Source organism: Neodiprion virginianus, chromosome 5 (assembly GCF_021901495.1).
Source record: "Neodiprion virginianus isolate iyNeoVirg1 chromosome 5, iyNeoVirg1.1, whole genome shotgun sequence".
In the NCBI taxonomy this organism is placed as follows: domain Eukaryota; kingdom Metazoa; phylum Arthropoda; class Insecta; order Hymenoptera; family Diprionidae; genus Neodiprion; species Neodiprion virginianus.
In genome coordinates, this window is record NC_060881.1 from 29382357 (window position 1) to 29400563 (window position 18207).

Below are 18207 nucleotides of genomic sequence, written 5' to 3' on the forward strand. Positions count from 1 at the left end.
TCCAATTCGCAATCGACCGCCTTGAGGAGAGTAAAGATGGCGGCTTGACGATTCCTGGCCGAGTGAATTCAGCCGGTGGATTAAACGGGAGTAGTGAGTTAAAAAGGGTATCGCTGGGTTAATGAGAGGTTTCGGTTTCGTCGACGATCGATGCAGAAACCGCCTAGGTTTTAGTTTCTGTAGAATAAAACGATAATCCATCGATCTCTGCATACGTTCGAGCCGGATTTGTTGAAGGTGGTGTAGATGCTCGTAACTGTTGGAATCGCAGTATCCTCAATCTTCCGATTGTTCTTCAGCTTGTAATTTTCGTCGGGTGGCTAGAATTTCAGGCTCCGTTAATCTGTACAGAAATCGTGGTATTCCTCGACTACTCTTAACCTCGTCGTCGTCGATCATGGAGGCCCTAATTCCAGTGATAAATAAACTCCAAGATGTATTCAACACCGTTGGTGCTGACGCCATACAATTGCCTCAAATCGTCGTTCTCGGAACACAGGTTAATTATAATTTCACCTATACTATTGACAATGTATCGGTACGTTTCAAACCATTGATTTAGACAGTCTCGCGTTTCTTCCTTAAAAGCCCGATCTTGCCCTCGGATCCTTGATCCTTTATCTTTGTGATCCTACTTGTCGTCGATATGACTTTTTCAGGTATTGTATTTCAAATTCGAAGAATATTAGACTAAAATTATTTTACTTCACTCATTAAAATTACTATCGTTTAAAAGTTTCTATTTTTTCGATGATTTTTTCTAGTTTTAGCATTTTCTTACAGTTGAATTTATTTTTTGCTGATGAGACCAGTGATGAAAGAAAACATATTTTTTTTCTTTTCCTAATGGAATCTTGCAAATCAATTCTTTGAACTAAACACTATTTTTTAATTTTGTATCCATCTTTGGTTTCATTTTTACTCTTAAATTATTCGTCCACCTTAACGCCTACTTTCATAAAACATTTCTCCAATTTTTAGATTCTCATTGTTAGGTTACATTGCATGATCTGTGAATGACAACAAATATGAATTTTCTTAACAGGATCCAGCAAAAACTATTTTTCCAATTCAACAATCATTAAAATGAACATACAAGTGAAACTTTAAAAAAACGTTATCCCATTCCAAAATTACTTTTCTTTCATTACCACTTCCGGTATTAGTTATTTAGTGATTGCTAATGATTTTCAAAGATAAAAATTTTAATCCCTGTGCCAAACTATGAAAACACTTATTCTTGAGGTTGAGAGTCATCAGAATTGTTGATAAATTGAAATGAATCTAATTCCAGGAATAATTTTCTACTATGAATCAGAACTCCAGAAAACTGTGCAGTCACAAATAGTTTGGGAAAATGTTTATTTCTATGGTCAATTACCTCTTCCAATTCCCTTGTGTTATCCATACATTATCCCATTTGAGAATGAAAAGAATATCCGACAAATGAAATGAGAATATATGTTTTCCATTGTATGCAGAGCTCTGGGAAATCGTCCGTCATAGAGAGTTTGGTAGGCCGCTCGTTTCTGCCCAGAGGGACTGGTATAGTGACTCGTAGGCCGTTGATTCTTCAGCTCGTTTATGCGCCGAAAGATGACAGGGAGCACAGAACAGCCGAAGATGGGACGCTGACCCTTGACGAGTGGGGTGTATTTTTGCACACTAAAAATAAAATATTTACAAACTTCGATGATATCAGGTTGGAAATTGAGGCTGAAACGAATCGGATGGCTGGATCCAACAAGGGAATTTGTCCTGAACCGATTAATCTGAAGGTTTATTCAACCTCGGTTGTAAATCTGACACTCGTCGACTTGCCAGGGATCACCAAGGTCCCCGTTGGCGATCAGCCCGAGGATATTGAAGCGCAAATCAGAAACTTGGTTCTGAAACACATTTGCAATCCAAATTCCATAATATTGGCCGTTGTAACTGCAAACACGGACATGGCGACCAGCGAGAGCCTCAAACTCAGCAAAGACGTTGATCCCGATGGAAGGAGAACCCTCGCAGTTGTTACTAAACTGGATTTAATGGACGCTGGTAATTTGACCAACTAAATAGTAACTTTGAACTGATATCTGATGTATTGAATTTTGTGGCGACGTATTTCTTTTTATCCTTCTTTTTTTTCTCTCTTAAACTGGAGTTAAGTTTAAGAATTGATTTGATTAGCTAATCTTGATCTGAAAATTTGTCCCGAACAATTATATTTTTCTTGGAATTATTTTATCATTCATTTATACAACCCTGCTTGAGAGTCGCTTGTTATTTTGGGTTTGAGGAACGGATGCGATTGATATCCTGTGCGGACGGGTGATTCCTGTGAAGCTGGGGATCATAGGAGTTGTAAATCGTTCACAGCAAGACATAATGAATAACAAGTCTATCCAGGAAGCTCTTAAGGACGAAGCTGCCTTCCTGCAACGAAAATATCCTACTTTGGCAAACAGAAACGGCACTCCTTACTTAGCAAAAACCCTCAACAGACTTTTAATGCATCATATTCGCGATTGCCTTCCCGATTTAAAGGTAAGCCTTTGCTAAATTGTTAGTCAGGAGAGCATGTAAATCTGGTCCCTTCCTTCGGCCACGTAACAATTATTAATTCAAACAACAGACACGCGTGAATGTGATGGTCTCCCAATTCCAAACACTTCTAAACTCGTACGGAGAGGATGTGGGAGACAAGAGCCAGACACTGCTTCAGATAATAACCAAGTTTGCGAGCAGTTACTGTTCGACAATTGAGGGAACGGCAAGAAATATAGAGACTACCGAGCTCTGTGGAGGTGCTCGTATCTGCTACATATTTCACGAGACATTTGGACGAACACTAGATTCCATTCATCCACTGGCTGGTCTAACTAGGATGGATATTTTGACTGCAATTCGAAATGCGACGGGTCCCAGACCGGCTCTCTTTGTTCCTGAGGTCTCGTTTGAACTCCTGGTCAAGCGACAGATCAGGAGACTCGAAGAGCCTTCGCTACGCTGCGTCGAACTAGTTCACGAAGAGATGCAGAGAATCATTCAACACTGCGGCACCGAAGTTCAGCAAGAAATGCTTCGTTTTCCAAAACTACACGAACGGATCGTCGACGTTGTTACGCATCTTCTACGCCGACGATTACCGACAACTAATTCTATGGTGAAGATATTTCAAATACATTACACGCAACTTTGGTCTGCGTTTTGTGAAAATGGAGCATTGACATCGATTTCACTTAGACTTGCCTGAACGGCTTACCTTATTTGTAACGACGTTGCGACTAGTTTTTCGCTTATTTCGGCACTTGTTATAATTAACCAAGAGAATCTGTTTACAAGGTGGAGAATTTGGTCGCTATCGAGCTTGCTTACATCAATACCAAACATCCAGATTTTCACAAAGATGCGGCACTAGTCTCTTCGTTATTAAAGAATGCAGAGGCGGATCAAGTAAGACCCAGTAAAAGACATATATCTGCTTCTTCAAATACTTCTACAGGCAGTACGATTCTACCTTCCGAACAAGTGAGCAATAATAGATGATCCATTCTTGGTTTAAATTGAACAATTTTATATTTTCGTCTATTTCTATCAACCATTGAATGTTTCTGAACAGAATTTTGAGAAAATTTTATTGTTCTCAGAACATACCTATATTGTCTTTTTTATCTCGCAAGTTGAAAAATTTCCTGATCAACTACAATCAATCAAATATTTTCGTCACATAAAAGCTTTGGTAACAATGTTTTGTCAGAATCAAAAAGCAGTCAACAATCGTGAGGAGCCACCAGTATTTAATAACGAACAAAGTAAAGAGGCACAAGCAAATCATTGGCTGCTGAGCAACTTGCTGCCGCAAGTAAAGTCTGATTCAACAAGCGGCAATTCCATCGATGGATCTCCAGTAAGATATAGGGATGGAAGTCCCATTCCTAATCCTACACCTAGCCCAAATTCTGTTTCGGATTTACAGCGGGGATCGCCACAGCAAAAACCAGTAAATCTACTCCCAGAAGTTCCGATGCAAACTTCTCGGAAGCTTAGTGATCGTGAGCAACGTGACTGTGATGTGATCGGTAAGATATCTGGAATGATTAATGGTTCGATCTTCGTCTTTTTTTTTTTTTTTTTTAATCTACAGTTTTGTTCAACTATAAATAATTAATGTTATTTTATACTTTTCAGAGCGTCTTATCAAGTCGTATTTTTACATAGTTAGAAAATCAATTCAGGACAGCGTACCGAAGGCTGTTATGCATTTCCTCGTTAATTACGTTAAGGACAATTTACAGAGCGAGTTGGTCACTCACCTGTACAAAACGGACCACATTGAGTCGTTACTTAATGAGAGCGAACACATCGCCGTGAGGCGTAGGGAAGCTGCTGATATGCTCAAAGTGCGTACATTTTTTATTTTTTTTTTTTTACCTCGCAAATATTATCGTTTGTTCACCTGGGAGTCTCGAAACGTTAACCGATCGAGAGACCCGCTTTAAGGACAATGGAAATATAATTCATACAATTATTCGATCGCTGAAGAATGGTGTATAATTATATTTATATCATTTACAGGCACTAACAAAGGCTGGGCACATCATAAGCGAGATTCGTGAGACACATATGTGGTGATCATCGTCACTAGTCGTATGAGAAATGCACAGGTGCAGAAATGCTAGTAACAAATAGGTATATCACTTGCGTCTGGACATACGCCGGTAATTGATTGAATTAATGCCATTTGCCTGTTGAATCAAACGGTTCTGTTTTCCAAGCGGTTGTCCAATATCCTGAAAACTGCTCGAGTATGCAATTCTTAAAAATGCAAAGTTCCAAGTTCTTCGAATGCATAATTTAAGAAATCAAATTATCGTATTCGAGTTAATGTCAAGGGTATTCAGGAGAACAAAGAGTGTAAAACTTCACATGGAAAATAGAATCGAGTGTATATTTTTATTTCAGGGAGCTTTTCTTTTTTTATTTTTTTTTTCCCCCCCATCTTACTTATTGTTATCATTCGTAGTTATGGCGTAGTTATCGACTGCAATTTCGTGTGTGAATTCTTACTCGGGAATGAAACATAAGTGTCGAATGTATACCTGGCATAGGCATCGAGGTATACATGTAAAATGGTAGTGCTGTATTAATTATTATATTTTTAATTGATTCTAATTGTTAATGATGTTTACTGTACTATTGTATAAAAATGACGTATACAATTATTACGAAAAACTAGGAAATAGGAAACGCGCGCACGTGCCGGTAATCACGCATTAATTTTTAAACGATTCAAAGCTATAAAAGCAAGCCGAATTCACATAGGCTGTTTTCGCTGTCTGCGTTAAATTCTGAAATTCTTTATGGTATATAAATTTTCAAAAATACAGTTTAAACCATTTTTCTGCAAAAAAAACGTACCGACATTTTTCGCTGTATCAAGAAATTCACTATTACTTCGGTTCGTAATTCCGAATTTTGTAACCGAGGTATTACAGCAAAATTCGAAATTTAGAAAGGCAAATATCGATACTTTTCCCCCCTTGTTTTTCTCTCTTTAGATTTTTTCATGTACATAAAAAAAGTTAGACAGAAGTTTGACTTTCTGCCATGCTTAAACTTTGTAAATATATTTAAGAAAAACAGAGTGAAATTCACGTCGAAAAAAAAAAAATAGAATTACTGCGCAAAAAATCCAAAGATCGCTAATATATTCTTGTCGTTCGTTTATATTCATATACTCGAGCAAAAAATTCTCTGATTCTACAATTGTACTGTTTTTAATTATTATCCATAATTAATTTTTCTTAGATATTATTGCTAGGCGATTTTTTTCTCTTCTATATATACATTATTTTTTTTTCTTTTTTTAATTTTTTTCATTAGTGTTTTTCTTTTCCTCTCTCTTTTTAGACAATTCCAAGTATCATGAGTGTGAATCCAATAATAAATCATAAGCAGTAATATTAAAAACGTTTGCCCGTTTTCTTTCATCTTCGTTTTTATATAGTTTAACTAACACATTATCTGTCATTTATTCAAGACCGAAACCCGAGAACCAAATGCTTTACTTAGATGTGCAACCTACACTATTGAAACATTGTATTAATGCTTGCTGAGTCCTAACAGCCTCCATGCTATAATCCGAAATTGTTTTATCAAGTAGCTCAGCGTGATGCAACAATATAGGCAAAGCGGCCATATGATTTCCATCCAACATATTTTGAATCGCTATCAATCTATGTCGGACAGATTCGGTGACAATCTTACTTGTTTTCGCTCTATCAACTCTGGTAGCACACTTTCTGCAAGAATTTTTTAACTTCTCACAAATCTGGACACATTTTTTACATTTGTACAACAAATCTGAAAGTGGTAGTGACAAATTCTTGCTGCAAGCTTCGCAGTTGCAATTAAAATTGTATTTTTTAAAGAGGTAGTTATGCCTCTCTGATTTAATGTCGCGCAGAAAATGCGGTCCGTAACAATCCAAAATTTCTGTGCCCTTCGGAATGAAGCGTATAGCTCGTACGACGACTTTTCCTTGAATGTAAAATTGTGTAATGAAATCTCGACGCCATATTTCTAGACTTATATCATTAATTTCATCCCAATTATTGTAGAGAAATTATCAAAATTTACCTCTAGGATAACTATGGCGAACCACATTCGGGTAACAGCTGTGATTTGTCAAGCTAACCGTTGCATAAATTGCTCCACCAACGGTTTTTGGTTCCCAGACTTTAGTGCCCTTATCCAAAACATTTTCGACTATCTCGTATGCATTGGAATTTATTGCTTGCAAATGGCGAAGGGTTGCCGATGCTAAAATGTGTTCTTCGTCGTCACCAATTTCAATTTTTGGCAATATTTTGGTGGACACGTATCTGAAACATTTAGCCAGAAGTATGCTGTGTAACGCATGCATGAGATTCACCTTTGGGTCGATATCTTTGGAATTCGTTTCCAGCGAATAAACAGTGCTATAGTCCATCGGGTCGTATTCTTTATTTAATCCAATTTCTAGTCTCTTTTTATTAATATCATTATCCGAATGATACTTTTTCAAGTCAGCACTCAGTTTATCGTCTTTCTCTATATCCATGTTTCGTGTCGCCAGCATAACGGTTGCCCTATATGCTAACAAAAGTCGTGAACTTTGTATTTCCTTCATACTATAAAAGTAATCAAAGACTGTACACTCCCAGCGATGATACTTTTCCCACGACTCTATTCTACATTCCTCCGAACAATAATTTACCTGAAAATTATCGTTATTATCATCATTGTCATTATTGATCTTATCTGTGCATAATTGTTGTTATACAATTTCTCCTCATTAACATAATATTGTTTAATTTTGCTTTTTCAGGAAAGAAGTCCATACTTTTATAGTAAAAATTCGTCTCGCTAACTTCGCATGAAATATTCTAAACAGTTGAAAAAAAGTTGTGAAAAGCTTTGCGATCTGTGCGACAATTTATTGTAACTGAATTGCAGAAAAAACAGATATTTTTATTTTTTTTTTGTTTATACAGACTTCATTTCTGTTTGGAAAATTTTTAAAGCAATTCGGTTTTTAGAAAAAATGATAGTAAAACTTGTACAATTCCAGCATAGAATTCCTATTTGGAATTTCAATTTGTGTCACATATTTAAGCGATTACTCACTGTTTGGCAATTGCGACATGGTATTTTAACGGTCTCCGTAGATTTTAAAGACTTGTGGCAATGAAGGCAGTTTTTTTCGAGCATTGCTTCATCAGTGCTCCAAGCAAAAGGCTCGTCAACTAGCAAAACACTACCAGTTTTTATATTCCTTGTAGCGACTAAATGCCTGCCCCTTGTCTGATCATACTGTAGGGCTACGGCGTCTGAACAGCTCTGTAACTTTTCATTTTGTTTACCCAAAACTCTGGGGATAGCTATCTGATCATCGTTTTGAGCATCGGATGTTCTACTATGGCTATATTTTTCATTCAAAACGCCGAGAAACGGGGAAAGTTTTTCTAACTTTTTTTCATCGCTTATTTGCTCTCCACCTTGTTGTTCTATAGATTGAAAGAAGTGTTTTGCTTCCCTTATACCTTCTCTGGCTAAAATTTTCGCCTTTTCTGTGTCTCCCAAGATTTTTAGACACCTTATTTCGTAGGACAAACATTCCATTTTCAAGATTTGATGGTCTCTTTCGTTTAAATTTGGGAAAATTTTTTCATTCAAAACTGAAGACATGTGTTGACAATCCATCAAACATTTTTTGAAATATTCAGCCGCGAAGAAGCAGCGAATACGGTCCATCAGAGCGTCCAGAAACACTGTAGAGTTGTTAATATTGGCCGCAAATACCGCTTTTGTAAGTCGGAATATTTTTTCATCATGTTTTACCGTTTGAGCAGATTGAATTAGAAATTTCTCAGCCTCTTTATCACATTTTGGTCGATAGGATTCTTTTATTGTCCAATTACGAAGCTCGGGGATTTCTCGAACTATTTCAATAACTTTATTAGCGTTTCCACTCTTTGATTGGTCGACGAATTTTTCGAAAAATTTACGCTCTGTAGCGGAGCGATAAGCTGTATCGAAATAGCTATTCATTCTAATTCTGAAACAAAACTTTTTTAACACACGGAATTCGGTGTAGACACATGGAGAGATTCTAATTTTCTTTCGGTATCACTCACCCACTTATTGAGTATATTTTAAATGTTTGTATCCGCTAGAATAACTATATTTATTAGAGTGATCGTTGAATTGATATTATTTTGACTATAGAACAATCGTACGTATGTAATTAATCGAAACAGATATACCTCTAAATTTAGATTTCACATTTTCATCTTCCTCAACTGGTAAAGGTGCGATCTTTTTCCACACGGGTGACTTTTTATCAATTATATCGGTACGATTTTTTTCCATCGCAAAATATTACTGTATGATTCAGTTCCATCGGAGTCTGTGCTACTTTTCTTTATCAGCACCGCACACTTACTGTGAGTCCGGATAATTTAAGACGAGAAAATGTGCATTTTAGTTTGAACTTGGGAAACTAGTCAAGCTAGCGGTGATAATCCCATCATTTCGTCTCTATATTTAAATTACGGTAAAACGCTTGCTCTTGACATCAGTATAAACGATCTAGTATTTTAGAAACCCATTTTCAACAAATATCCGTTAAGAAAAATTTACTTGTACGGTAGTAATTCGAACTTCGAACGACTTGCGCATTAATCACGTGATTTTAGTCGCTCGAAACAAACGAGGGCAAGTATATATTTCTTGGCAAGCTTTCGTTCTTCAACCGAACAATAGTACGTGGCGTATACATACAATGTTGTTTTTGGCACTGTTACCAGGGTCATTCCACACAGTATGTACAATGTATCTATGTGCGTGCAAAGATTGCGAACGAAACACTTACGCAGGGTGGTATCTCAATGAGGTGACAATTACGTGAAATGATTTTTTTCTTCTTTTTTTATGTCACGAAATTACGTACAAATATACACATCAATGTAAATTTGGTCTGTTTACTGATACAGTTGCTCTCTAAAGTCAGAGATGTGCAAAAATAATTTTTGACAACTTGGCACGTCCGTTGTTTTCGACATATAGTCGTGCAAGTTGGCGCGCGTTTGCGACCTGTTTTTGTTGTTGAAAATCAGCTAACTAACCTTACGCAAAATTTGTAACGTGGTCGGGCCAATCACACGAGTTGATAGTAGTAAAGTATTTAAAATTACTTAAATTTATTCAGACATTTTCTGTATCACGCATTGTGTAAATAAACACGCACGTAAATATAATTGCAATATTTTCAGTTGCATACAATAATATGAGGTCAAATGTGTAAGCGTCGTGAGAAAAATTGTGATCAATTTTTGTTTAAAAGTAATTCGCATTCGCCCAATAAGGCCAGCAACGAAGATCATTTGTCGTAAAGCAGCGTGTCTGCTATAATTCTATTCTACAATGAGTTTCCCCCGTCTTCGTTATCGGAAACCTTTTTGGTTTCCTGTATACTTTGAGATATTATTAAACATTATTTCGTCATTGGCTGGACATGCCTGGTATTAATTGAAAATAGAACGGCGTTAATTATCAGTGAAAATCTACTGTATCATTATACTACGACATAAAATTTTCTTATATTAATAAGCTTATTAGCACAAAATAAAGTTCATATATTTAACGTTAGAAATAACAATAAGTATACTTTTTCACATAAAAATATTGACGTGTCCGTTGCAGTTAGTTGTGAACGATTTTTTGTTTCCAATTCAGCACCTTTTGTCCTATTTAATCAGTTTTCAAATTAGCCCGATGAGTTGCATCAGATCTTGCGGAAATTTAATTGTCTTCACGTATTTGTATTCAGCACTTTTATATCTATGATGCGTAGACTTTGATAATAGCGAAAATAAGTGACGTTCAACGCGGGCAGTAAAGACCAAATCTGAAAGAGTCGGTAGATTGTGATCATGGTATCATTAGTAAAATAACGTAGAATATCAGTATGCCGGTAACTACGGACACTGTGATAATTATGCATTTCTGAGAGCAGGGATCCGAGCAAAAGCAATCGGAACCGCTTCCAACACTTCCTACTCCTCCCCGCGAGGGTGGGTAATATGAAGTGTGTGGAGAGGTGTAAACATTTTTATAAGTACAAGGATCATCATCATGGAGCCAGATGTTTGCGCTGCCATGGTGGTAATTTTCAACAGCACCAATATCACCTCCACAGTCGCCCCCATAGCCTCCACCGTCATTTCCGTAGTCGCCTCCGCAGTCGCCTCCGTAGTCCATCATGGCCTAAAATATTTCAACCTGTGCGTTTCAATGGTATACGTGTATCTCGTCATATCGTAAAAAACGTTTCATTCTGACCTAGTATAGGTATGTATGCTTCATACCAATTGTACGAGTTTTAATCTAGGGAAAATATTCTGATTAACATGTATAGAAACAAACAATATACATATATTGGAATTGGGAATAGCTTATTCCAGTTGCGAATTTAGATCGTATCTAAATTGCAGCATCCCTGCAATTTCAACTTGCAGACTAATATCGTGCCGGCTAAGCGAAATCAAATAGACAAATTACAAGAATAGACTAATTAAAAACGTTATGTATCAATCTAGCTTATGCCATTGGTGGAGAAAATGTTTTAAGCCAGCCGCACCGCTAAGACCGAGGGGGTAACTACTGGGCATGTTCGTGTTCCAACCATTACGCATTTCACAACTGTTTTTCGTACTGTTTCACACTAGGTATTTCATACTATTTCAAAAGCATATTTTACAAACATTTCGCACCATTTGAAATTCTACTGCCCCAATTTTTTGATGAGTGGTTACACCTTGGATAAGACCCCAAAAGCGAGTTAATTAAGGTTCGCAATGATCGCTTAACCCTACACTGATATTCCAAAGTAACTAGTTACCCCAGTGTTTTCATCGTCAAGCTTGCTTTTTTTCAACTTTTCATGCATTTGGACTGAGCCATTAGCTCTAAAAAGTCAACTAGGAAAACAGTAGAGCAAACAAGGTTGGGAATCTACGCGTGTAATGAGGTTTTGTACGTCACATGTATAGTACTGTATTTTACAGGTATATCGACTTAGCGGTTTCGTTAAACTTTTACATGCATCCCTCTCTTCCACTAAAATCCGGAAACGCATTTAAGACCTGTTAGCATATATTTTAAAGGGAAATCACAGAAGTAATACAGTATCATCCAAATTAATACCTTCGCTGAGCACGACGCGTAATGCACGCGCGAAAAAAGTCGTACTGCTACTTTGTATGAGCGCGCATAAATACGTATTGGGACAAAGGTGATTTACGCTTTTGCGTTTCCCATAAACACTTGCATCCCAGAGTTTTTTTAGGTCGAACAATATTTTTTTTAGAATGCACTGATACAGGAAGGAAATCTCATTTTCACCTCACAGAGAAAGGATAATAATAAGCAAAGAATTATCGCAAATTGAAGATGTTTATGTATAAGTATATTAATGTTTAAGTATATTCTCTAAAGTTTACGAAAATAGATACTTCCGTTAACAATGATATCACGTGTTAAATTTTTTGCCACAAAAATGAAAAATTTTGAAATATTGATAAATGATAAGTTGACTGTCGGTCCCCAGGGATTGACGCCACCGCTTAATATATATTAATAAATAATAGAACGTGGTGATTACTGCGGAATAAAATACGTATCACGATCTACTCTTTATTAATTTCCTCACTCCGTTACTTCGATTGAAAGTTGTTGGTAAGCCATCGAATATCGTCATTTTTAAATTTTATATTTTCGTGCGCAAGTGCCATTTGAAACGCGTATAATACGATATCAAAAAACTTATCACGTATTATACAGTATAATACTTACGTACGTCTTGTAAAAGTTCCTTGCGTTTCCAACACTGATTATACGAGATACGGAAAATTGTGGTCAGTTCTACCAGCGGTACTACGCCTTAGGGTGCTACCATTCAATACAATCAATGATGAACGACGACTCGGCTGCTGGAGTGGTTGCTTGCCTCTCCGCATGAACGAGATATTATATGGTATGTGCCTGAAATATAACTGGTAATCGTAAGTTTCGAGATGTGCTGGAAACGGAAGAAAAAGATCGACTGATTTTTTCCCTGCTTACCTTTTCGTCATTAAATACCAGAGAGAAGTCAACAATAATACATTTTTTGGCGAGCACTGGTATAGCAACCAATGTGTACCAAAAGGTACCAAACGCGTTTTCGCGACTCTGGTGTTTTCCGGTAGGGGCGGAGCAAGCGGTTTTGGTATAAAACCAGAATAAACCCTACTCTGTAGCGTAATCGAAAGTGGTTGAATTAGAAGCAGGGTGGTCTCTGAGTCGAAATTTAAATACAGGCGAATATACAATCGGGAAGTAGATATGGAATATGTTGAGTGTATCAACGAATATGGGGAAGAAATTGTTAAATACTAATAAAACTGGAATTCATTTCTGCACTTGAGTCTTCTTCCCAATATTTCGCGCCTTTAATCACGAACAGAACGAACCAGAGCGTTTTAGTGTGACGTCAACTTATAGTATAAACTTGACCAGAGTTAAGCTCCGCACATACCAGAAACAACGACGTTTTATACCACTGGTTTATACCACTGTATTCGCAAAAAAATGCCTTACGACTATATTACTGTATACTACACCGCGGTTAACCAAGACCATTGCCCGTTACGAACCTATACTGAAGATATTTATAGTAACGCAATTTTCGTCGAAATATGCGAAAGAACGGCGTTCCATGTAATCAAAAGTAACGTTGATGGCTAAAATTCCATCACAGAGTAGTACATTATCATTTACAGCACGTGATATTCCTATGTGGAACATGCGGTTGATGTTTTCGGGTGTTTTATAGTAGCATTGAGTAACCATATTCGTGATCATGGAGCGCGTGGCAAACAAAATCCACAAAATTAAGTTCTGTCACGTTGATCATGATGATTGTCTTATGATGATTGTCTGTCAGATAGCGTTCCTAGTAGAGATGGCCCTTGGAGCATGTTTCATAAATTTCAGTATGCAGTTTTCATAGCGGAAAAGTTTTTTGATAATTTACAGTTTCATTCAAAATATTTTTCACTTTAGGTAAAAATATTCGTTCGTCTTTCACTTACTATATCAAATAGTTACTTAAGTAACTAAGATAATGATAATAATTGATACTTTAATCATATAAATTGATATTGTATTGCATCCTTCATGGGAGTAAAAAACAATTACGAAGCTCGGGGATTTCTCGAACTATTTCAATAACTTTATTAGCGTTTTCACTCTTTGGTTGGTCGACGAATTTTTTTAAAAATTTACCCTCTGTCGCGGAGCGATAAGCTGTATCGGAATAGCTATTCATTCGGATTCTGGAACAAAATTTTTCTAACAAACGGAATTCGGTGTAGACACACGGGGAGATTCTAATTTGCTTTCTGTATCACTCACCCAGTTATTGAACACATTTTAAATGATTGTATCCGCTAGAATAACTATATTTATTAGAGTGATCGTTGAATTGGTATTATTTTGACTATAGAACATTCGTACGTATGTACTTAATCGAAACAGATAAACCTCTAAATTTAGATTTTACATTTTGATCTTCCTCAACTGGTAAAGGTACGATCTTTTTCCACGCGGATGACTTTTTATCAATTATATCAATACGATTTTTTCCCATCGCAAAATATTACTGCATGATTTATTTGCGTCGGGGCGTGTACTAATTTTCTCAAACAGCACCGCAAACTTACTGTGAATCCGGATAATTTAAGACGAGAAAATGTGCATTTTAGTTTGAACTTGGGAAACTAGTCAAGCTAACGGTGATAATCCCATCATTTCGTCTCTATATTTAAATTACGGTAAAACGCTTGCTTTTGACATCGGTATAAACGATCTCGCATTTCAGAAACCCATTTCCAACACATAACCGTAAAAAACTTGACTTATACGATAGTAATTCGAACTGCGAACGACTTGCACATTAATCACGTGATTTTAGTCGCTCCAACAAACGAGAGCAAATGGGTGCTTTCCATTTACTGACTTGTGTCGCTATTTCTGGTGTACCGGCCAATCTGGGCAAAGGAATACACCAGAAATAGCGACACAAGTCGACTTGAGTCAGTAAATGGAAAGCACCCAATATATGTTACTTGGCAAGCTTTAGTCAGCCCTCTGACACACGCTGGTAAAAGTGGTTCGCAAAATGTCCCTCGATTCTGCCGCCAATCTCCATACTAGTGGCGCTAGTAGGTGTCTGAAAAGCTTGCGCGCGGTCAGTAAGCATGTCAAAAGTCTACTAGCGCCACGTAGAGGAACTAAAAAACGGGGACAAAACGCGTACAATTTTTTAGTATACGAGCAGTGGCGAGTGTCAGGGGGCTGCTTGCTTTAGTTCTTCAACCAAACAATAGTACGTGGTGTATACATACAATGTTGTTTTTGGCACTATTACCAGGGTCATTCCACACAGTATGTACAATGCATCTTTTCACGTACAAAGATTGCGAATGAAACACTTACGCAGGATCGTATCTCAATGAGGTGTCAATTACGCGAAATGATTTTTTTCTTCATGTATTTGTGTTACGAAATTACGTACAAATATACACATCGACGTAAATGTGGTCTGTTTACTGATACAGTTGCTCTCTAAAGTCAGAGATATGCAAAAACAATTTTTGACAACTTGGCACGTTCGTTGTCTCCGACATATAGTCGTGCAAGTTGGCGCGCGTTTGCGAACTATTTTTGTTGTTTAAAATCTGCTAACTGATCTTACGCAAAATTTGTAACGTGATCGTGCCAATCACACGAGATCATAGTAGCAAAATATCTGAAGTATCTAACAAAGTATCTAAAATAAAATATTTATTTACACATTTTTTGTAATATACATCGTGACAATAAACACGCACGTCAATATAAGTACAATATTTTCAGTTACATAGAAAAATATGAGGTCAAATGTTTAACCAGTTGACTGGCATGGCATTTTGCACTATTCATGCTCGAACTGGCAAAGTCCAAAAATAAAGCGAATCACATAATATTTGGAATATAGAGATGTTTTGAGTCGCTGAATCGATTTTGGGGGTTATTATTACGATTTGCCAGCTCCCATCCCCTATTTATATATAAAATTATGCTAAAATCTCTGTAACATATCGACATTTGTAACCATTTTGGGTCGGCCATTTGGGATCCGCCATATTGAATTTTGCAATTCCATTGCCAGATTCAGATTCAGTGACCTCAAAAACCATTGTACACCAAGTTTCATTCAAATTGGTTGAAAAACAAGGAAGTCATTCGATTTCATCATGTATGATACATAAGCAGAATTGGCACAACTTTTTTTACATCATGTATCATATACAATGCCAGTCAACCAGTTAAGCGTCGTGAAAAAAATTCTGATCAATTTTTGTTTGGCAGTAATTCGCATAGGTGGAATAATTTCTATAGGAATGTGAACATGCCCAATAACGCCTGCAACAAAGATCATTTGTCATAAAGCAGCGCATGCGCTATAATACTATTCTACAATGAGTTTTCCCCATCTTCGTTATCAGAAACCTTTTTGTTTCCTGTATATTTTGAAATATTATCAAACATTATTTCGTCATTGGCTGAACATGCCTTATATTAATTGAAAATAGACCGGCGGTAATTACCAGTGAAAATCTACAGCACGAAAAGTGTATAATTATTACTGCGATAAAAATTTTCTTATTAGAAATAACAAGAAGTATACTTTTTCATATAAAAATATTTACGTCTCCATTGTGCTTTGTTGTGAACGATTTGTTTTACAATTCGGCACCTGCTGCCCTATTTAATCAGTTTTCAAATTAGCCTAATGAGCTGTATCAGATCTCGTGGAAATTAATTTTCTTTGTGTGTTTGTATTCAGCACTTTTATATCCATGATGCGTAGACTTTGATAATAGCAAAAATAAGTGACATTTAACGCGGTCAGTAAAGACTAGATCTGAAAGAGTTGGTAGACTTCGATCATCGCATCATTACTAATATAATGTAGAATACAAGCATTCCGGTAACTACGTATATTGTGATTGTTATGCATTTCGCAGAGGCGCTATCCGGACAATAGCAATCAGAAGAACCGCTTCCAACTCTTCCTACTCCTCGCCGCGAGGATCGGTAATAAGAACTGTGTGGAGAGGTGTATACATTTCTGTACGTGCTAGGATCGTCATCATGGAGCCAGACGTTTGCGCTGTCATGGTGGTAATCTTCAAGGTCAATAATATCACCTCCAAAGTATCCACGTCCAAACTCTCCACTGTCAGTTTTGCCTCCACAGTTTTTACTACAATCGTCATCTCCACCCGATCCACTCTTGCATTTGCTTCCAGAGCCTTCACCACCATGGTCGCCTCCACTACCATAGTCGTCGTCACACGATTTAATCTCGATACTGCCTCCAGAGTGTCCACTAACATAATCGTCGTCACACGATTTAATCTCGATACTGCCTCCAGAGTCTCCACCACCATAGTCGCCTCCATACGATCCACCCCCGCTGTCGTTTCCACAGTCCCCACCGTCACTTCCGCAGTCTCCTCCGCAGTCCGACATGGTCTAAAATGTTTCAACCTGTGTAGTTTATCTTGACCTAACGTACTGATCTCTAGAAGATCAATATCCTTGCATTTGAAAGGTATACCTGTATCTTGTCATATTGTATATATCGTTTCATTCTGACCTAGTATAGGTATGTATATAGCTTACCAATTGTACGGATGTTAATCTGGGGAAAATGTTATGATTAACATGTATGGAAACAAACAATATCTATTAGAATTGGGAATAGCTTATTCCAGTTACGAATTCAGATCTTATCCAAATTGCAGCATCCGTACAATTTCAACTTGCAGACTAATTTCGTCAATCTTTTACGTAATACGTACGTATTATAAACGTTTCTCGCGTTCTAAACCCTGATTATACGAGATACGGAAAATACCACGCATTGAGGTGCTACCATTCAACACTCTCAATGGTGAACACTACGACTCGGCTGCTTGAGTGGTTTTTTGCCTCTCCGCATTTACGAGATATATAATATGTGCCTGAAATATAATTGATAATCGTAAGTTTGGAGATGTGCGAAAAAAACCATCCACAAACTTTTTCCCTGCTTACCTTTTCGTGATTTAATACCAGATAGAAGTCATCAATAATGACTATATCACACCGCTGTTAACCAAGACCGTCTCGCGGTACGAACTTATATTGGAGTTATTTATAGTAACGCAATTTTAGTCAAAATATGCCAAACAACGGCGCTCCATGTAATCATAATCAGAATAAAACTAAGGTCAATGGCTAAAATTTCATCACAGAGTAGTACATTATCATTAGTTCAGCACGTGATATTCCTACGTGTAACATGCGGTTGATGTTTTCAGGTTTTTATTGTAGGATTGAGTAACCTATTCGTGATCTAGCGTAAGCCGTGTCGCAAACGCATCCCAAAATTGAGTTCTGTCACGTTATCGGGTGCTTACCATTTACTGACTCAAATCGACTTGTGTCGCTATTTCTGGTGTAACCGGCCAATCTAGGCAAAGGAATACAACAGAAACACCGACACGAGTCGTCTTGAGTCAGTAAATGGAAAGTACCCAT

The 18207-nt window shown here is 37.1% G+C and overlaps 3 protein-coding genes across 16 annotated transcripts; 1 reads left to right on the forward strand and 2 right to left on the reverse strand.

The window, feature by feature from the left end:
• Positions 1 to 15: 15 nt before the first annotated feature.
• Positions 16 to 5729, forward strand: LOC124306224 (dynamin-1-like protein). Of its 3 annotated transcripts, XM_046766644.1 has the most exons (9): positions 16 to 499; positions 1482 to 2046; positions 2288 to 2535; positions 2624 to 3154; positions 3334 to 3519; positions 3749 to 3898; positions 3968 to 4070; positions 4180 to 4391; positions 4567 to 5729. In XM_046766644.1, the coding sequence occupies exons 1-9, from the start codon at positions 398 to 400 to the stop codon at positions 4621 to 4623; spliced, it is 2154 nt and encodes a 717-aa protein (XP_046622600.1). In that variant the 5' UTR covers positions 16 to 397; the 3' UTR covers positions 4624 to 5729. The 3 variants fall into 3 exon arrangements, with proteins under 3 accessions (XP_046622600.1, XP_046622599.1, XP_046622601.1); XM_046766643.1 differs by having other exon boundaries at positions 22 to 499; positions 3749 to 4070; XM_046766645.1 differs by having other exon boundaries at positions 371 to 499; positions 3334 to 3444; positions 3749 to 4070.
• On the reverse strand, positions 4387 to 18112 carry LOC124306225 (SET and MYND domain-containing protein 4-like). Of its 12 annotated transcripts, XM_046766647.1 has the most exons (7): positions 14982 to 15000; positions 12388 to 12587; positions 8799 to 10800; positions 8670 to 8704; positions 7660 to 8590; positions 6631 to 7249; positions 4387 to 6531 (listed from the first exon to the last, which is right to left on the reverse strand). In XM_046766647.1, the coding sequence occupies exons 5-7, from the start codon at positions 8581 to 8583 to the stop codon at positions 6056 to 6058; spliced, it is 2019 nt and encodes a 672-aa protein (XP_046622603.1). In that variant the 5' UTR covers positions 8584 to 8590; positions 8670 to 8704; positions 8799 to 10800; positions 12388 to 12587; positions 14982 to 15000; the 3' UTR covers positions 4387 to 6055. The 12 variants fall into 12 exon arrangements, with proteins under 12 accessions (XP_046622603.1, XP_046622602.1, XP_046622605.1 ...); XM_046766646.1 differs by adding an exon at positions 17722 to 18112 and having other exon boundaries at positions 7660 to 10800; positions 12388 to 12576; positions 14982 to 17157; XM_046766649.1 differs by having other exon boundaries at positions 7660 to 10441; positions 10656 to 10800; positions 14982 to 15002.
• Positions 16567 to 17154, reverse strand: LOC124305624 (loricrin-like). Its single transcript, XM_046765205.1, has one exon. It carries the CDS (start codon positions 17152 to 17154, stop codon positions 16567 to 16569), a length of 588 nt encoding a protein of 195 aa, XP_046621161.1.
• Positions 18113 to 18207: the final 95 nt, after the last annotated feature.

Bases quoted from the DNA above. Each gene is read 5' to 3' on its own strand.
- LOC124305624 (XM_046765205.1), bottom strand. From the start codon at position 17,154: ATGTCGGACTGCGGAGGAGACTGCGGAAGTGACGGTGGGGACTGTGGA.
- LOC124306224 (XM_046766643.1), top strand. From the start codon at position 398: ATGGAGGCCCTAATTCCAGTGATAAATAAACTCCAAGATGTATTCAAC. The intron at 3,155-3,333 runs GTGAAGATATTT...TCTGTTTACAAG, and splicing joins TACCGACAACTAATTCTATG to GTGGAGAATTTGGTCGCTAT. The intron at 3,520-3,748 runs GTGAGCAATAAT...ATGTTTTGTCAG, and splicing joins CGATTCTACCTTCCGAACAA to AATCAAAAAGCAGTCAACAA.
- LOC124306225 (XM_046766646.1), bottom strand. From the start codon at position 8,583: ATGAATAGCTATTTCGATACAGCTTATCGCTCCGCTACAGAGCGTAAA. The intron at 7,250-7,659 runs GTGAGTAATCGC...GATAATTTTCAG, and splicing joins CATGTCGCAATTGCCAAACA to GTAAATTATTGTTCGGAGGA. The intron at 6,532-6,630 runs GTAAATTTTGAT...TTTACATTCAAG, and splicing joins TCGCCATAGTTATCCTAGAG to GAAAAGTCGTCGTACGAGCT.